This window comes from Podarcis erhardii (assembly GCF_964252035.2).
Source record: "Podarcis erhardii genome assembly, chromosome: 16".
NCBI lineage: Eukaryota > Metazoa > Chordata > Lepidosauria > Squamata > Lacertidae > Podarcis > Podarcis erhardii.
The window spans coordinates 659,620-680,403 of NC_138514.1; the positions used below are offsets into that span (position 1 = coordinate 659,620).

The 20,784-nt window shown below is 48.0% G+C and overlaps 1 protein-coding gene across 1 annotated transcript in view; it reads right to left on the reverse strand.

Moving 5' to 3' along the window:
• The window catches only part of ADAM9 (ADAM metallopeptidase domain 9), a 116,805-nt gene that overhangs the window by 16,959 nt on the left and 79,062 nt on the right, over positions 1 to 20,784 (reverse strand). The window contains exon 17 of the mRNA XM_081843863.1: positions 3,496 to 3,576. Coding sequence (XP_081699989.1) covers positions 3,496 to 3,576 — 81 coding nt within the window. The remainder of the gene's footprint in view (positions 1 to 3,495; positions 3,577 to 20,784) is intronic.

The following is a 20,784-nucleotide window of genomic DNA, read 5'->3' on the forward strand; positions in this document are numbered from 1 at the left end:
CACAAAGAACATACATTACTCATATTGAAATACTGCCCCTCAATGAGTACAAACTTTCATCAGTAAAACACCACACATCCACATTCCACACTGCTTCATACATTAAACTATGGGTAGGCAAACTAAGGCCCGGGGGGCGGATCCAGCCCACGGATGGTCCAGGAATCATGTTTTTACATGAGTAGAATATGTCCTTTTATTTAAAATGCAACTCTGCGTTGTTTTTGGGGCGTGCCTGGTGTTTTTACATGAGTAGAATGTGTGCTTTTATTTAAAATGCATCTCTGGGATATTTGTGGGGCATAGGAGTTCGTTCCTTTTTTTTCCTTTTCAAAATATAGTCCAGCCCCGCCCACAAGGTTTGAGGGACGGTGGAAAGGTTTGCTGACCGACCCCTGCATTAAACACTTGTTTCTATCTGAGACTCAGGAAACATCATGATAGTAAATGAGGCTGCCATCTGGGGTAGCAGCGGAACTGACGATTAAAAAAAAGTTTAGTTTCTTCTCCCATTAGATTCTTAATTTTTTTAGGGGTTTGCATACCCCTGCGTCTCCCCAGGAAAAAAGCACTGAGTAATACAATAATATTATATATCAATGGAAAGATAATTTAATGAAGAATGTAATGCAATGACTTTTATGAATGATTATTTATTAAAACAGCAGTCATAAAGAAGAAACCTGAAATACATAGAAAAAATGAGATATACAAAAACCCTCACCATTTCAGTTAATACTTAGTTGAGTAACCTTTAGCTTTAATTACGGCCTTACAACGCCTTCCCATGGAGTGAACCAAGTTTTTTAGTCCTGCAGCTGTTATAATGTGAAACCAAGATGGAATTATTGCCTCTATTAATTGAGTTTTATTGCTGGGTTGCTTCTGACTAGCAAGTTTCTTTAGTCAGCTCCATAGATTTTCTTTTTTTAAAAAAAATTAATTTTTATTGAAGTTTCCACAAAGTTTTTATCAACACAAACAAAACAAAAATACACAACACTAAACACATAAAACACATATAATTTCGAATCTTAATTTCTTATACCTTACTTTCCCGACTTCCTCATACCTCCCCTTCCTGCATCCTCTTGTCAGTAATTATTTAACAAATCCCTCCCTTATTTCAACTTAATTTTAATATCACTCATTTTCTTTTAACTTATCCATTACCGCTATTAACCCCTATTTTTCTCCTCCAGCATCAACCTAACATTCACTGATTTTTGCATATTTCTTTAGATAGTCCTTAATTTTTTTCCAATCCTCTTCCGCCGTCTCTCTTCCCTGGTCTCGGATTCTGCTCGTCATCTCTGCCAAACTCATGTAGTCTATCACCTTCATCTGCCATTCTTCCACGGTGGGTAGCTCTTGTGTCTTCCAGTACTTCGCGATGAGTATTCTTGCTGCTGTTGTAGCGTACATAAAAAAAATCCTGTCTTTCTTTAACACCAATTGGCCGACTATGCCCAGGAGAAAGGCCTCCGGTTTCTTAGGAAAAGTGTACTTAAGTACCTTTTTCAGTTCATTATAGATCATTTCCCAAAAGGCCTTAATCCTTGGGCACGTCCACCAAAGATGAAAGAATGTTCCTTCGGTTTCCTTACATTTCCAACATTTATTATCGGGCAAATGATAGATTTTTGCAAGTTTCACTGGGGTCATGTGCCAGCTCCATAGATTTTCAATTGGATTAAGGTCTGAGCTATGTATTTGGGGGCATTTACATTACCCGAGTGGCGCTGTGGGTTAAACCACAGAGCCTAGGACTTGCTGATGAGAAGGTCGGCGGTTTGAATCCCCGCGATGGGGTGAGCTCCCGTTGCTCGGTCCCTGCTCCTGCCTACCTAGCAGTTCGAAAGCACGTCCAAGTGCAAGTAGATAAAAAGGTACCGCTCCGGCGGGAAGGTAAACAGCGTTTCCATGCGCTGCTCTGGTTCGCCAGAAGCGGCTTAGTCATGCTGGCCACATGACCCGGAAGCTGTATGCCGGCTCCCTCGGCCAATAAAGCGATATGAGCGCCACAAGCCTAGAGTCAGTCACGACTGGACCTAATGGTCAGCGGTCCCTTTACCTTTCCCTTAAAGGAAAAGGTACCCCCGCCCGTACGGGCCAGTCGTGTCCGACTCTAGGGTTGTGTGCCCATCTCACTTAATAGGCCGGGGGCCAGCGCTGTCCACAGACACTTCCAGGTCACGTGGCCAGCATGACGAAGCTGCTCTGGCGAGCCAGCACCAGCGCAGCACACGGAAACGCCATTTACCTTCCAGCTATACAGCGGTACCTATTTATCTACTTGCACTTAGGGGTCCTTTCGAACTGCTAGGTGGGCAGGAGCTGGGACCGAAGATGGGAGCTCACCCCGCCGTGGGGATTCGAACCGCCGACCATGCAATCAGCAAGCCCTAGGCGCTGAGGTTTTACCCACAGCGCCACCCGCGTCCCTACCTTTACCTTACATTCCCATTAATGACGCAAATTCTGCCCACACCTTTTGCTGTCATACAACCCCAGATCATAACACTATCTCGGTGTTTCACAGTAGGTGCAATGCAGTAGGATGTAAATCTTCTCCAATTCTTCACCTCACATATTTCATGCCATTACTACCAAGCAAGGAGATTTTGGTCTCATCACTCCAAATAACACTGTCCCATTCTTCTGCTGTCCAGTTAACATGGGGTTTAGCCCAGTTTAATCGTTTCAACCTTTGTTTGAGAGACAACAATGGCTTTTTCCTTGGAATTCTAGCATTTAGACCATATTCCTGCAGTCTGCGCCAAACGGTGCTTGCACTCAACTTCACATTACATTGCCCCATGTCATCTTGTATAAACACAGATGATTTTCTTCTGTCATGTAGCCACAGTTTCTCAGTTCTTCTATCGTCACTTGCTGTTGTGAACCTTTTCTTACCTTACCTGTCTGATTTTGTAATCTCCTTTTACCTCTTCAAAAATTTAGGAATACCACCTTTGGTTAAGTTTCCACCAATTTTTCTTCTAATTTCTTCATAACTGTAGCCTTCTTCACTTAATATACTGTGCCATTTCTGAAGATATATGGATTTGTGATTATTATGCTCATTTACCTTCAGTAGTAAAGCTCTGCTGGATGAATTACTGCCCGTCTATTTTTGGGGAATCCTGCAACGTGTTTCAGTTTTTGCTAACTATATGCTGGAGTCTGCTCTGGATCAATATGAGCAGTATCAAATAACAAGCCAAGTCCACCCATCCAACCCCTGACATAATGCAGGTAGATAAGGGCAGCGCATCAAAGGAACAACCAGAAGCTTGAAGGGAGCTCTCAACTGTTCCTTTGCTGGAGCTCCTACCTGTCCGTCATTCAATGGAACCAAGTCTCCCTCCAGCACCTTCTGAAAAAAGGGGAAAGGAAGGCCCAAGAGAGGAGGTCAGAACAAAACAAAGCATCAAGTCAGTAACCCCTGGAGAAAGCACTGTCTAGAAATCCGGCGTGGTTTTGTCAGCTTACCCCTCGTCCATTGCACTGATGCTCTGCATTACAGCTGTAACCCAAAACAGAGACATCAACACATTGGTAGTGCTTACATATCTGAAAGAAAGGACACACACAAATTCATTATGATTGGGACTGCAAACCTTAAATTAAAGTAAGTGATGTGTCTGCCCAATCTAAAGTTTCATTTCTAAAGCTTTCCTCACAGATCAAAATCCCCTCTCTTGCAAATGATTAGGGTTAGGGTTAGGGTTAGGGTTAGGGTTAGGGTTAGGGTTAGGGCTAGGGCTAGGGTTAGGGTTAGGGCTAGGGTTAGGGTTAGGGTTAGGGTTAGGGTTAGGGTTAGGGTTAGGGTTAGCTACCTTACTGGCTCCTGGGCTGCTGGAACTGCCGCTACCAGCGCCACCAGCACCAATACTGGAGAGGAACTGGGGGCGCCCGGAATAACTGCAGCCCCACCCCCGTGACCTTGATCGAGCCAGGACCAAGGGCACCCGGCCACCCGAGGTCAGGAGGATCTCGGAGCCAGCACAGAAGCAGGAAGCAGGAGGGGAAGGAGAGAAAGGAGCCCGGACCCCATCGCTTCTGCCTCCACCACCGCCAGAGGGAAACTGGGGCATCTGGTGCGCCTACCGAGGGAGCCACAGCCTCCCTCCCCGCCAACAACCCAGTGGAGCTCCGAGGCTGGAGGGACCTTGGAGCCAAAGCAACAAAGGGAAAGGGGGGGGGGAGAAAAGAGGAGGAAGAGAGAGAAGAGCCCCGACCTTGCCGTCACCATCGAAGAAAGAAGAGGAGAGCCTGTTTGTCGGTCTGTTTTTGAAGGGGGAGCCCTTTCTCCCCCCACCCCTCCTTTAAAACAAAACTTTTCCCCACACCACTGCCACTGCTACAGTTACCTCTCCCTCCCCCACCCCCTCCCCCTCCTCCTCTTCTTCTTCTTCTCATTTCTCCTCTTCCTTCTCTCTTTTTCTCCCCCTCCCTCTCTCCACCCCCCTTTCCTCCTCTCTCTCTTTAAAGAAAAGACATACATACACTCATACACACATACCACTGTATTATACTTTTCCCTCTCATACTATAGCTAAAACTATCACTGCAATCTATTACCACTGTTATTACTCTACTTTCTCTCCTTCTCTCTCTTTCTTTCCCCCTTTCTGTCTCCCCCCTCCCTTTTATTTTACTCTAATTTCCCCTTCCCCCTTCCCCCCATTTTTCTCTTTGTTTCTTTTCTCTTTTCTCTTCTTCTTCCTCTTTTCCCTCCACCTTTTGCCTATATTCTGTTTTGTCTGGTCCTGTTCCTGAACACATTCCTAACCCCACCTTCCACCTTAATTGGACCCTAGTACCCCTTTTGCGTATATGAGTGTGCAGGCGTGGACACACGGGTGCAACCACAAATAACCCCCCTCAAACACACATTTCCCCTGGCCCCACCTCTCTGGTCTCTCACATCTCTGCCTGCTAACCCCCTCCCCCTTATGTGAACTGTCTGTTGGTCTACCCGCCTGTCAGCTTACCTACCCCCCGCTCTGGCAGCACCGCTGAGGCGACCACAGCCTAGACTCAACACAAATGGCCACCTAATCCGAACGCTCTGTAAAACACCAGTCAACAATGCCTGTTCAGCTCAGCAACCCAACAACATCCAGGAACCATCACCACCACAACTTCTAACCGCAACACGCCCTACTCCAAGAGGACGCCAAGCAAACCTCAAACCAAAACCATTAGGGAGATTGAGATGACACCAACCAGGGAGATGGCAAATAGCGCTGAGACCACAACACCCCTTCAAGATGACGACCACCCAACAACTAAACGAGATCTGAGGGAAATGGAAGCGAGATTAGCAGAAACACTGAAGGCCACAGTGGCTCCCCTGCAGATATTAATCAACGATCTAACCTCCAAAATGAAAGCTCTAGAGAACAAGAATGAAAGAAATAATAATAGAGCAATACCGGGAGGAGAACACACACATCAATAAGAAATTGGATGAACTGGTAAATCACCTGGAAATAGAAAACACAGAAATGAGAATCAAACAAACAGACATCGAAGATTGCAATAGACGCTGCAACATCCACTTCCGCAACTTTCCTGAAAAAGTAGAGGAGAAAAGCCCAGCAGACCTAATTGTACGCTGGCTGAAAGATACAATCCCAAACATGACACTTGAGGTAGATGACCTGGAGAGGACTCACAGAGCCCTAAAACCTATGCCGAAACCCAGCACCCCACCCCCCAATAAACATCATTGTGTGCTTCACACGCTACAAAAAGAAGGAAGAGGTATGGAACAACCTCAGAAACTCAACCAACCTTCAATATGGAGATGCCCCCATATTGGACTTACAGGATTTATCTCAGGACACCCTTAATTCGGAGAAAAAGCCTAATGCCTGTGCACCCAGTGTCTCCAACAAGCAGGGATCAAGTACCAATGGGGCTTCCCTTTTCGACTCATCATAACAACCAACACAACACAACAAAGAGCTACCAACATACCTGAAGCCTTGCAACTACTGAAGAACCTCAAACTCGACCTTCCACCGGAATGGCAACCAACAAACCCACTAAGTGACAGCCACAACCATGACGAAACAACAGCAAACAATTGGATGACAGTAAAGAAGAAACAAACGAAGATCAGGGCCACTGGTCCCATCACCTCCTGGCAAATAGAAGGGGAAGAAATGGAGGCAGTGAGAGATTTTACTTTCTTGGGCTCCATGATCACTGCAGATGGTGACAGCAGCCACGAAATTAAAAGACCCCTGCTTCTTGGGAGAAGGGCAATGACAGGCCTAGACAGCATCTTGAGAAGTAGAGACATCACCTTGCCAACAAAGGTTCGTATAGTTAAAGCTATGGTTTTCCCAGTAGTGATGTATGGAAGTGAGAGCTGGACCATAAAGAAGGCTGATCGCCGAAGAATTGATGCTTTTGAATTATGGTGCTGGAGGAGACTCTTGAGAGTCCCATGGACCGCAAGAAGATCAAACGTATCCATTCTGAAGGAAATCAGCCCTGAGTGCTCACTGGAAGGACAGATTGTGAAGCTGAGGCTCCAGTACTTTGGCCACCTCATGAGAAGAGAAGACTCCCTGGAAAAGACCCTGATGTTGGAAAAGATGGAGGGCACAAGGAGAAGGGGACAACAGAGGACGAGATGGTTGGATAGTGTTTTCGAGGTCACCAGCATGAGTCTGACCAAACTGCGGGAGGCAGTGGAGGACAGGAGTGCCTGGCGTTCTCTGGTCCATGGGGTCACGAAGAGTCGGACACGACTAAACGACTAAACAACAACAACAACAACAACAAAGAAGAAAAAGAAACAACAGACAATGCAAACCAATACAGTCAAGCACCACACACAGAATCATCCCGCCGGCCATATGACACAAGAAACCAGACCAAAATTAACCAAACCAACTCATCGCAGATGGACAACCCTACTACAACAACAACCCCAGCTGAATGAAGCAACCGGGAAAAAACCACAAACTGAAGTACTGATGATTCTCCCCCCCTTCCCCCCCTCCTTTCCCCGCCGAACATAGATATAGTTAACACCATCAACATCCCCCCGCAGCCCTGCACCTGCACAGAAATCCCCACCCCAACACCAGTCCAGACCTCAAACCACATTCCCCATCACCTAACAACCCATAACCCACACCTTCAGCATCCCCCTACTCCATACTAAGGAAAAATAACTCCTCCAACCTTAATAACACAACCCACAAACAGGCTAAAATCTGATGCCCAACCAGCACAATGGTGGCGCCAGAGCATACCAACACCCACATCCTCACCCCAACACACCAACGATGTTGCTAATAACATTGGCAACATTGCTTACGAACCTTATATCCGACATTGGCGTCACAAAGATGCTTCACCCCATCTCACTGATCATCGCCTATCGCAAGCAACAGCCTGGCCCTATACATGGTCCTCCACACCAGCTGAGACCTAGAACTAACTGGCTAAATGCCAAATGGCCCAAAATACCCCAAACAAACACACCGTATATGACTACATATAGGAAACTCTCTACAACCTACCCCCTACTCTTTAACCCAAATCTAACTCTAATACCACTAGTCCCTCAACCACCACACTGTAGGTCAGTGCAATCCCATTGGTTCGTTAAACAACACAGGGGTTGGGAAACCCCATCAAAAGAAAATGCATCACCTCATACATAAACACCATGAAACCGCACATCACCTTCCTACAAGAAATACACAACCCACCCAACGGGATCAAACTCCTGAGTGACCCCCACTTCAGTCAACAGTGGGTTGCACGAGGCTCAGGGAAAGCCCATGGCGTAGCTATAATACTCAGTAGAGACCTGAACTTCACTGCCACAACAGTCCTAAAAGACAAAAAAGGCATTCATTTTCGCTAAAGGGACACTAGATGGCAAAATTAAACTGACAATCAGCTCCATATATGCCCCAAACTCAAAACAACTAGAATTCTTTCAGAACACACTAAACAAGTTCCTCTCCTTTTCTGAAGGGGAAGCAATCCTAGGATGAGACCTCAACCTAAATATGAAAGGCATATCCCCAAAAAACATTCACCCTACAACCCCATGGTCAACCTTCCTTGAAAGAAACCCCCAACAACTAGGGACTCTTACAAGTTACTAAAATGTTAAAAAACAGGTGTCTACGACATTTGGGGTGAGCAAAACCCGGGAGACACCAGCCATACATTCCAATCCGGACGCCATGGGGTACAACGTCCAGGCTCGAGAGCATTCTGCTCACACAGGGTCTGATCTCCTTAGCGGAATCAAGAAACATCGGTAACATTAAAATCACAGACCACCCCATCATGGTCCTTCAGCCCCATCCTAACTACAAACAAACAAATTAGAGAGAGTCTCACAAAAACTCTATAAAACTACTTCAAGGAAAATGATGTAGACAATATAACAACCCCCCTCATAAATTAACAAAAATAGAACAAGACATCATGGCCCTCTCACCACGCTACAAACAAACAGGATCTAAAAAACTTCTTCAATTTAGAGAACAAAAAAGGAGAGAACTAGACTCCCTAGAAATCAACAAAACAATGATCAGTATTCTATACTCTAAACAATGTTACTCCAAACTATTAGCAAATAGATGTAGGAAAAAAGAACTCAAAACAAGAATAGAATCATAGAATCATAGAGTTGGAAGAGACCACAAGGGGCCATCGAGTCCAACCCCCTGCCAAGCAGGAAACACCATCAGAGCACTCCTGACATATGGTTGTCAAGCCTCTGCTGCATCACCAAAAAAGACGGCAACATAACATTCTCCCCCAAAGAAATAACCTCAGAATTTGAAGAATTTTACTCCAACCTATACACTTCCCATAGCCCACCTGAGAAGGAAATCAGAAAATTCCTAGCAGGACTGACCATGCCCACCTTAATTGACGAGGAACAGGAATTCATGGACAGCTCTATCACCCCAGAGGAAATAGAATCATAGAATCATAGAATCATAGAGTTGGAAGAGACCACAAGGGCCATCAAGTCCAACCCCCTGCCAAGCAGGAAACACCATCAGAGTACTCCTGACATATGGTCGTCAAGCCTCTGCTTAAAGACCTCCAAAGAAGGAGACTCCACCACACTCCTTGGCAGCAAATTCCACTGTCGAACAGCTCTCACTGTCAGGAAGTTCCTCCTAATGTTTAGGTGGAATCTTTTTTCTTGTAGTTTGGAACCATTGCTCCGTGTCCGCTTCTCTGGAGCAGCAGAAAACAACCTTTCTCCCTCCTCTATGTGACATCCTTTTATATATTTGAACATGGCTATCATATCACCCCTTAACCTCCTCTTCTCCAGGCTAAACATGCCCAGCTCCCTTAGCCGTTCCTCATAAGGCATCGTTTCCAGGCCTTTGACCATTTTGGTTGCCCTCCTCTGGACACGTTCCAGTTTGTCAGTGTCCTTCTTGAACTGTGGTGCCCAGAACTGGACACAGTACTCCAGGTGAGGTCTGACCAGAGCAGAATACAGTGGCACTATTACTTCCCTTGATCTAGATGCTATACTCCTATTGATGCAGCCCAGAATTGCATTGGCTTTTTTAGCTGCCGCATCACACTGTTGGCTCATGTCAAGTTTGTGGTCAACCAAGACTCCTAGATCCTTTTCACATGTACTGCTCTCAAGCCAGGTGTCACCCATCTTGTAGATACGGTCCTCAAAAACCTGAAACCACACAAAGCCCCAAGCCCAGACTGCTTCACAGCAGAAGTCTATAGGAAATTCAAAGAACCCTTGATGGCCTACATGACCCGCCTGTTCAATGACATCATGAAAGGGGGGCCCATCCCCAAAACCTGGACCCACTCCAAAATAGTCTCCATCCCAAAACCACTGAAAGACAGTCTCAAAGTAGAATCATACCGCCCAATCTCATTAATAAACCAAGACTACAAGATATTCACATCAATCTTGGCCAACCGCCTAAAGATCTTCTTATGCAAGTTAATAGCCCCAGATCAGACCAGCTTTGTCCCTGGTCGCAATATTACAGACCCCATCAGGAAAGTACTGAACCTAATCAAACACAGCAAGGCACTGTCAATTATGTCCCTAGACATCCTCAAAGCCTTTGATTGCTTAGAATGGAAATACCTATTAGCAGTACTAACTAGCATGAAATTTGGCCTCAACTTCCTACAAATCCTCAAACAAATATACTCCCAAGCCTCAGCAAAATGCAGAACTAACAATTTGGGCTCTAACCCTATAGCAATCCAAAGAGGCACAAAACAAGGATGCCCATTGTCTCCCTTCTTATTTATCCTGGCTCTGGAACCCTTAGCAATCCGAATCCGAGCAGCCACAGACACCAAGGGAGTGGAAATAAAAGGCAGAACCTATAAAGTAGGGCTCTTTGCAGATGACCTAATGGTCACAACAGCAGACCCCATAAGCACAGCAACCTCCCTAACCAGAGAACTCAACACATTTGCAATGGTGTCGGGCCTACAGGTAAATTTTGCAAAGTCAGAAGCTATGTGCTTCAACACCCCTCCTCACACCCAAAAAGAATTCACTAATGTCTCCAAGATAAAAATTTGCCACACCAAGTTCAGATACCTAGGAGTACAAATAACCAGAAACCTCAATAAGTTATTACCTCCACAACTACAAGCCCCTGTGGCGACAAATAAACGAAGACCTAAAAAGATGGAACAACATGCATTCCACCCTCTCCGACAAAATAATCATGATCAAAATGATCACCCTCCCAAAACTAACCTACCTATTCCAAACCCTCCCAATCTGTATTCCCCAAACCCAACTCTGCAGATGGCAGAGAAAACTACACTCCTTTATCTTCTCACACAAAAAACCAAGAATAAGCCCCAAATACCTGCACCTCGCCACCTCAGAAGGAGGATGGGGGCTGCCGTGGAAGTCAAGATAACACAATTGGAAACAGAGAGAGTCCCAGACCTACAGAGGCAACTTGAGGACCATAAGTCGACGCTTTCTACTTAAGGAAAAACAGATGAATTTGTGGATTAGAGCTGTACCTGAATTGGAGAAGGATAGTCTGACAGACTTTCTCACGCAGGAATTTGCAGATTTTTGGCATTTGGATTTGGATAAAGAAGAACTTAAAATCGTGAGTGCCTTCAGACTTGGAAGAGGAGGGAAGAAGAATAAAGTAAGAGACTGCTTGATTACCCTCCGATCTAAAGAAAAGAGAGATAAAATTTGGGGTTTGCACTATCAGAAGACCTTGACAATATTGCAGTCAAGAGTAGAAATATTTAAAGATATTCCGAAACATCTTTTGGACCTTAGGTCCAATTATGGAGATTTGGTTGTCCTGCTGAGAAGGATTAAAATCATCTTCAGGTGGGAATTTCCCCAAGGCCTATCCTTTAGTTTTAAAGGAAGAAAGATAAAAATAAGACCAGTAGAGGATAAAGAAAAGTTTCTGGAAAATTACGGAGAAGATCTGCAGAAAGAACCTGGCAAAGAGCCAGGAGCATTGGACAGAAATCACCAGAGAGAGGACTAGAACAAAAAGCACTGGGCAGAAGATCACTAAAAAGAGGAATACTGGACATAGCAAGACTACCTTTTGGACTGCACCGTCCAGAGAAAGTGATACCAACACCACCGACAGAACAAGAACAAGCATTGGGTGCTGTTGGAGGAGAAGCAGAGTAACTATATCATGGCACTGCAAGTATTAAGCTGGAATGTTAATGGACTGAACTCCCCGCAAAAAAGGAAAAGAGTCTTTCATCTATTAAAAAAAGAACAATTGGACTTGATTTGCGTACAAGAAACACATGTGATAAGGCTACATAGGAAGGTATTGAGTAATAAAAGACTGGGGCATGAATTTATTTCATCAGACAAAGTTAAAAAAAGAGGAGTAGTAATTTATGCAAAGGAGAGCCTATCACCGAAATTAATATTTAAAGATGACCAAGGAAGATTTGTTGCAATTGAAATTCAATCACAAGGAGAGAAATTTTTGATAGTAGGCATCTATGCACCAAATGAGGGGAAATCGGAATTTTTTAAGAAATTACATGAGACTCTGTTGGATTCTATGGAATACAATATGATTTTGTTGGGGGACATGAATGGAGTGGTGTCTACAAATATGGACAAGGCACAGAGACAGGTAGTTAATAAAGATGGTAGATTACAAAAAAAACTTTTTTTGACATGACTGACAATATGGACTTAGTTGATATTTGGAGAACGAAGAACCCCTTGGGAAGAGAGGGAACTTTCTTCTCTGAGGCCAAAATGACATGGACAAGAATTGACCAAATTTGGGTAACTAGAGGGCTGGCTCCGAAGACTAGAAAAGTGGAAATCTGCCCTAAAACTTGCTCCGACCATAATGCTGTGAGGATGGAAATGAAACTAACACCAATTGGTTCCTTTAGATGGAGGATGAATGACACTTTGATTAGGAACAAAGAAGTGACTAAGAAGGCCCAAAAAACCTTGAGAGACTATTTTGAGATAAATAGAACACCACTGTTGAAAAAAGAGTAATCTGGGACGCAAGTAAAGCAGTTATGAGAGGATTTTTGATACAACAGAATGCAATTAAGAAGAGAGCTCAAAATGAAAAAAAAAATAAGATTTTGGAGAAAATAAAGGAAGGAGAGAAGAAACTGAGACTGAAACCAAAGTCGCAGGAGATTCTGAAAGAGATAAAGTTATATCAAGTACAATATATGAAAATGATGAACCAGGAAATAGAATGGAAAATCAAACAGATGAGACAAAAGACATTTGAATCGGCAAATAAATGCGGAAAACTGCTGGCTTGGCAAATGAAAAAAAAGAGAAAAACTCATTACCATTACGAATCTGGAAGTGGGAGGAAAGAATATATAGAATCCAGTGGAGATTAGAAAGTGCTTCCAGAGGTATTTTAAACAATTATATACACAGGAGACGCAGAAAGAAATGGACATTGACTGTTTTTTGAAAACAAATGGACTACAAAAAATCTCTCAAGAAAATAAGCTAATGTTGAATTACATTAAGGGGCCATTCAGAACATGCAACTAGGTAAATCTCCAGGACCGGATGGTTTGACTTCAAGATATTATAGATCCCTGAAAGAATGGTTAGTACAACCTTTAAAGGAAGTCTGTAATGAAATATTGGAAGGGAAAAGGGCACCAGAGTCGTGGAAGGATGCTTATATCACACTTATACCGAAAATAGAGTCTGAGAAGACGCAGCTTAAGAACTACCGGCCCATTTCTTTGCTTAATGTGGATTACAAAATTTTTGCAGATATTCTGGCAAAAAGATTTAAAAAGGTACTAGTAGAAGAAATTCATAAAGACCAAGCGGGCTTTCTCCCGGGCAGACATTTGTCTGACAATACGAGGAACATAATTAACATTTTAGAAAAACTACAAGTGAATATTAACACCAAAGCAGTTCTGATATTTGTGGATGCCAAGAAAGCCTTTGACAATATTTCTTGGAGTTTTCTGAAGAAAAATTTACAAGGGATTGGGGTGGGTCAAGGGTTCGAAAATGGTATAGGTGCAATTTATTCAGAACAAAAGGTAAAATTAATTGTGAACAATGTAGTGACGGAAGAATTTAAGATAGAGAAAGGAACACGACAAGGGTGCCCAATCTCCCCATTGCTTTTTATATAGGTCCTGGAGGTCCTTTTAAACATGATTAGAAGGGACCAATTGGTTAAAGGTATACAAGTCGGAGCTAAACAGTACAAATTGAAAGCATTTGCTGATGATCTGGTATTCTTGTTGAAAGTACACTGAAAAGGATATACCAAGAGCTCTGGCCAAAAGTTTCAATACAAGGAATAATTCCTACTCGAGAGTTGAAAAGAAAAACGTGTGTATTCTGCTAAGAATAACAGTTTTAAACTAATAGTAAATTTAAACACAACGTTTAAGTGCAGAAATAATGTAGTTTCAAATATGCAGTTGTCAGAGCTGCCCAAGGTCCCAGCTCACAAAGGACCAACGCCAGTTCGTTGTTATATACAAAAGTCTTTATTGAAGTTCAGTTTCGATTTCAAAGCCGCGGCGCGCAGCTCTACGTCTCAAACTCTAGACCGCTGAAGCTCCGTCTGAATCTCCTCCCCCCAGACACCAGTTTAAGACTCTAGCCTTGCTCCACCTCTTCCTTTGCTCTTTCCTCCTCTGGGTCCGCCTGTCCGCTGGGGTCTTGCCCTTTTTAGACTCTTCTGACGCTGAGTCCCCTGAGTCTTCCCCCTGCCTCCGGCGGGCTTTAGGACCTGGTTCCCAATCCGGGTTCTCTGCTGTCCCGCACGCCTGTACATTTGAACTTGGTGCTCGCGCCCAGCCAGTGACCTTCCTCCTGACCGTTACACTGCTCCTGTCACTGCTTCCCTCTTCGGGAAGGCTAGCTGGACCTGACTTCCCCTCCGTTCCCTCACTCTCTGATGGAGGCGTGATCAGCCCTGCCTCATCTGCTCTCCCTGCTGGGGGAGACGCTGGCCCTGATACATGGGACTCTTCCCCCCCACTACGCTCCGGTGGGGGAGCTGGTCCTGATCTCCAACTGCTGCTTTGGGAGTCCCCGCTGGCCCCTTGCTTCTGGTGCGTCCCCCCTGGGACCCCCCTTGCCCTGGCCATCGGTGCCCCCCTCTGGGAATCTTCTGATTCGCTGGAGAAGCTCATGGAATCTCTCGGGCCACTGTCATACTCCCCTACGCTGCCCTCAGATTCTTCCCCTTCACTCTCCATTTCCTCTCTCCCCTGTGCCTCTGCTCCTGAGCCCCTGACATCCATCCCCCCTCGAAGCCCCCCCTTCCCCTCTTCAGGTGCGGGTTCCGGGTGCTCCAGTGCTGTGGGGGTGAGTGCGGGATACAGTCCTTCCCCCCTGGTGTGCAGCCTGCCAGTTGGATCCGGCCAGTCCGTGATGGGCTCGTCGACGTCGATCTCCTCTGCTTCCATTTCTCTGCAGCTGTGCTCAAACCCAGGATCCTCCCCCAACACGTCTATGTCCCTCTCTCCCCGTTGCCTTGGGTGCTGCTGCGTGTAAGGGACCCCTCAGCAGTTCCCTGCTCCACCCCACATCCGGTTGATCGTCCCACCAATAAGAACGTTCTGTGGCAAACCCCGAGAGTGATCCCTCTGGGGAGCTCGTCTCTGGCGCCGTTTCCTCAGCTGATGAGAACCCCTGGAACGTGCTGGCTGAAAATGTGGGTGTGAAAAGATAGTCGTCAAAATAATCTGCTGGCATAGGTCTGTGTGGGAAGAGTGCATGGAACTCGTCTTTGAGGTAGTGCTCCTCCACGGCATAGTACGGTACCCACCTGTTGGCGCTGGCCGGGGTACCTTCCCTGGCGAGGAGATATTCAACCCCCTCTTCCCCCCATCTCGAGTCTAAAATCTCTGTGACCTCGTTGAGTGGCGCCGCCCTCGGTGACCCCCCCCTTGTCGGCGATTTGCGGGGTGGGTCTGGTGCGTTCCCTGGCGCCTGAAACCTGTGGGGTTCCTTGTAGGGTGTGAGCACTGATCTATGAAAGACCGGGTGCATTCTGGAGTCCTCCGGGAGTGTCAACCGGAAGGCCACTGGATTGATTTGTGCCTCGACTTGGTAAGGCCCTAGCTGCTTATGTCTGAGCTTCTTCTTAGCTAACGTTCTGCCTGGCACTGCCTGGGCTGCTAACCAGACCCAGTCCCCCACCTGGATGTCTTCCCCGACTCTCCTGTGCCTGTCTGCCTGCATTTTGTAGGCGTGTTTTGCTAGCTCCAAGTGCCTTCGGAGTTGCTCATGGACCTCCTGTAACTCCGCTGCCAAGGCCTCTGCTCCCGGTGGCTCCCCCTCCCCCTTCGTCTCTAACCCCGGGAAGGTTCTGGGATGCCGCCCATTGTTGGCGAAGAACGGTGTCACCCCCGTGGACACCTGCTTCGTGTTGTTGTAGGTAAACTCGGCCAGCGGTAGGTAGTCCACCCAGTTCGAGGGCTGTTGATTCACGTAGCATCTCAGGTACTGCTGCATGATGGCGTTGACCCTCTCCGCTTGTCCGTTGGTCTGCGGGTGTCGTGCCGACGCTAAGTTTATCTTGACGTTCAGGATGCCCAGCAGCTTCTGCCAGAAGCTCGAGATGAATTGGCGACCCCGGTCGGACAGGATGGACCGCGGTAAGCCGTGCACCTTGAACACGTGGTCTATGAATAGCTTGGCGGTCTGTTCCACTGTGGCCACCTTCGCGCAAGGAATGAAGTGCGCCATCTTGGTGAACAGGTCTACGACCGCGAGTACCGCTGTTTTGCCTCGCGAGCTGGGCAGATCTGTGACAAAGTCCAGGGCCACTTTCTCCCACGGTTCAAGCGGCGTCTGTAGCGGTTCCAGCAGTCCCGCCGGCGGCATGTGAACTGGTTTGGCCCTTTGGCATGTGTCACACCTAGTGACGTAATCCGCGACTTCTCCCCTCATCTTGGGCCACCAAAAGTCTCTGGCTACTAATTCCGCCGTCTTGTCCTTGCCGAAATGCCCGGCGCTGGGCGCGTCGTGTAACTGCTGCAGTACTTTCGCGCGGAGGTCATCTCCCAGCACGTAGAGGGCCCCTTTGCGGATGAGCAGTCCGTCGCGTATCTGGAACTCGTCGTCCTTCGCTGTGCCTCTTCGCACCTCCTCCATCTTGGATTGTGCGAACGAATCCGTCTGCAGCACGCGACGTACCGCGTCCAGGTCCACGGTGGCTGAAGCGCACGCCCACGCTTTCGGTGCGAAAATGTGTTTGGCCGCCACCGGTGCCGCTTCCTCGAGATACTGCGGCTTCCGGGACAGCGCATCCGCCATGACGTTGTTGTCTCCCGGGATGTATTCTATCCTGAAGTCAAAATCCGCAAAGAACTCTGCCCAGCGGATGTGTCTCTGGTTCAGGAACCGCGCCGTGCGCCAGTACTCCAGGTTCTTATGGTCCGTGCGGACCTGCATTGTGTGTTTGGCTCCGATGAGGAAGTGCCGCCACGCCTTGAAGGCTGCATGAATGGCCAGCAACTCCTTGTCCCAGATGGTGTAGTTCTGTTCCGACTTGCTGAGTTTCCTGGAGTAGAATGCGCATGGCCTCCAGTCCCCTTGCGGATCTTGCTGCAACAGGACTGCCCCCACCGCTCTGTCCGAGGCGTCCGTTTCAACCCTCATTGGTTTGCTGCGGTTTACGTGTAGCAGCTGTTCTTCGGACGTGAAGAGACGCTTGAGTCTCCGAAAGGACTGCTCCGCCTGGTCTGTCCAGGTGAATTTCTTCTTCTTGGAGCTGAGGGTGTCCGTGATGGCCGCCGTCTCCATCGCGAACCCCTTGATGAACTTGCGGTAAAAGTTGGCAAAGCCGACGAACTTCTGGACCTCCTTCCGATTGTGCAGGCTCTTCCAGTCCAACACCGAGCGGACCTTGGTGCTGTCCATGGCGAGTCCCTTGTCGGACAGCTTGTAGCCCAGGAAATCCACCTCCGTCATGTTGAACTGGCACTTCTCCAATTTCGCGTAAAGTCTTTGCTCCCGTAGTCTCTGCAGGACCTCCTTGACGTCTCTCTCGTGAGCCTCCTGCGATTTCGAGATCAGGATGTCGTCTAGGAAGCAGACGCACTTCTTGTAGAGGAGTCCCGCTAACACGTGGTGCATGAAAGCTTGGAAACAATGGGAGCCATTTTGCAAACCAAACGGCATAACTCGATATTCATAGGTGCCTAAAGGCGTAAACATGGCCGTCTTCCACTCATCGCCCTCCCGCATGCGTATAAGGTTGTACGCCCCTCGAAGATCCAACTTGGTGAAGATGCGTCCCTTCCTCACCGTCGCGAGCAGGTCGTCGATCTTGGGCATGGGGAATGCCGTGGGCTTTGTCCTGGAATTGATGATTCTGTAATCAACTACCAGCCTCCGTTGGGGCGTGTCTTTCTTCTTCACGAAAAACACGGGACTGCCCCCCACTGCTTTGGATTCTTGGATGAATCCCCGCTTCAAGTTGTGATCTATGAACGCCTGAGTTCTTGCAGTTCGTCTTCAGACATGGAATACAGTTTCCCAGTCGGCAGCGTCGCCCCCGGAAGGAGGTCAATCTTGCAGCCGTAGGGCCTGTGGGGAGGCAGCTTGTCCGCTTCCTTCTCGCAGAAGACCTCCAAAAACGCCTTGTTGGGTACCGCTTGCACCATGCCTAAGTGTAGCTGTAGTTCATCCTCTTGCCCCTCATCTTCCTGGCTGGTCAGGATGCAGTGTTCTGCGCAGTAGGAGGAGCAGAAGGTCAATTGACGCTGGTACCATGCTAATGCCGGGCTGTGCCTATCCAGCCAACTCATGCCCAACACTATGGGCGTGTCCGACAGGTGGGTGACGTTGAAGCTGATGACTTCGCGGTGATTTACAATTTGCATTGCCATTGGCAGTGTTTGCTGTACCACCTGTCCTCCCAGTAGCTCTCTGCCATCGACCGTGACGACGTTTAGGGGTATCGTGGCTAGTAGGAGCGCTATGCGATGTTGCTTGATGAAATCCACTCCTACAAAGTCTGCATTACTACCGCAGTCAATGGTAATAGGGACTTCCAGGGTGAGTCCATTGGGCAGCTGGAGCGATGCGGTGAGTTGCACCACTGGTTTGGGCGGGAGGGGGTCTGTGGGCTGTAAAATCTCTGGGGGCTGCTTCACTGACTCGCCTGGCTGGGCCCCAGTGCCTCAGCCTCCAACCAGGCTTCATCGTTTCCCTGCAGCTGTTCCCCCTGCTGAACTGCTCCCCTTACTGTTGCTGCGGCTGCAGTGTGCTTCTGGAGCCTCTGGGGACACTCTTTGGCCATGTGCTGTGCACTGTCGCAGATATAACACTTCCTGCTCCCTCTAGGAGCCTTCGCCTTGACTGCTCCTGGTGTTTGGGCTCTGGTTGCTGTCTGAGCCCTGGCACCACCTATCTCCATCGGCTCTTCTCCCCCCCCACTGGAGGCGTGGACTGTGCGCGCGCTGTCTCTCTGGGTAGGAAGGGAGTTGTTCTGGCTGGTGTGCGTCCCATATGTCCCTCATCTCTGCTCCAAGGGCGTTCTTCCAGGCGCACCCCTATCGCCAGCGCTCTTTGAACGACTTCTGTGGTGCTGTTGGGTCTCTCCCCTCTCGCTAATTCATCTTTCACAGCCCCATTCAGCCCCTCCCAGAACAGATCCCGGACGGCAGCGGAGTCCTTTTCCCAGCCCAGCACATTTACTAACGCAAAAAAGCGGGAGTGATATTGTCTCACAGTAGCTTTCCCCTGCTTCAAACCATGCATTTCCCTTCTGGCCACATCCACATCTACCGTTGATTTAAAACAATCGTCCATAGCCTTGATAAAGGCTTTTGAATCTTGGAGGGCAGGATCATTTTCGCGCCATAAATTGCGCAGCCACGATTTAGCTTCCCCATGCAGATGAGTTATTATGAAGCCTACTTTCTCCTCCTCATCTCTAAAGTCTTTCCGAAGCAAATTGAGCGCGAAAACTATGTCTGCTCTGAAATTAGGATACTGCTGCAGGTTCCCGTCGAAGTGGGCTACGATGCTGCCCCCCCCCTTCCCGAGGCCAACTCCCTCTGGCTTGGGTCCTGGCTGCCCCTCTTTGCCCAAACATTCCCACCTGGTTTGCAGATCCCTGCAGAGCGCTACTGCTTCTTCCTCTCTCTTTCTGGATGCTTCTATTTCTGCGTAAAGCGTCGTGTCTGCTGCTTGCAGGTCTTTCACCTTGTCCTCTGTAGTCATCTTTCCCGATCTTCGTGAGCTCGCAAAACACCAAGTTTTGCCCCTCGCTGCGCCAACTCACGCTGCGAGGGTTGAATTTTTTTTGTGAGACGGAGCTTACTGTCAGAGCTGCCCGAGGTCCCAGCTCACAAAGGACCAACGCCAGTTCGTTGTTATATACAAAAGTCTCTATTGAAGTTCAGTTTCGATTTCAAAGCCGCGGCGCGCAGCTCTACGTCTCAAACTCTAGACCACTGAAGCTCCGTCTGAATCTCCTCCCCCCAGACACCAGTTTAAGACTCTAGCCTTGCTCCACCTCTTCCTTTGCTCTTTCCTCCTCTGGGTCCGCCTGTCCGCTGGGGTCTTGCCCTTTCTAGACTCTTCTGACGCTGAGTCCCCTGAGTCTTCCCCCTGCCTCCGGCGGGCTTTAGGACCTGGTTCCCAATCCGGGTTTTCTGCTGTTCCGCGCGCCTGTACATTTGAACTTGGCGCGCGCACCCAGCCGGCAACCTTCCTCCTGACCGTTACACTGCTCCTGTCACTGCTTCTCCCTTCGGGGAGGCTAGCTGGACCTGACTTCCCCTCCGTTCCCTCACTCTCCGATAGAGGCGTGGTCAGCCCTGACTCATCTTCTCTCCCTGCTGGAGGAGAGGCTGGCCCTGATACATGGGACTCTTCCCCCCCACTACGCTCCGGTGGGGGAGCTGGTCCTGATCTCCCGCTGCTGCTTTGGGAGTCCCCGCTGGCCCCTTGCTTCTGGTGCGTCCCCCTTGGGACCCCCCTTGCCCTGGCCATCGGTGCCCCCCTCTGGGAATCTTCTGATTCGCTGGAGAAGCTCATGGAATCTCTCGGGCCACTGTCATACTCCCCTACGCTGCCCTCAGATTCTTCCCCTTCGCTCTCCATTTCCTCTCTCCCCTGTGCCTCTGCTCCTGAGCCCCTGACATCAGTGATATAGTATAAAGGTACATAAAATACCAGTACACAACAATTGTTTTATACAAGTCTCAATGGCAGTCAAAAAGAGTCCATATTATATAAAGTCAGAATAAAGAATCAAATAG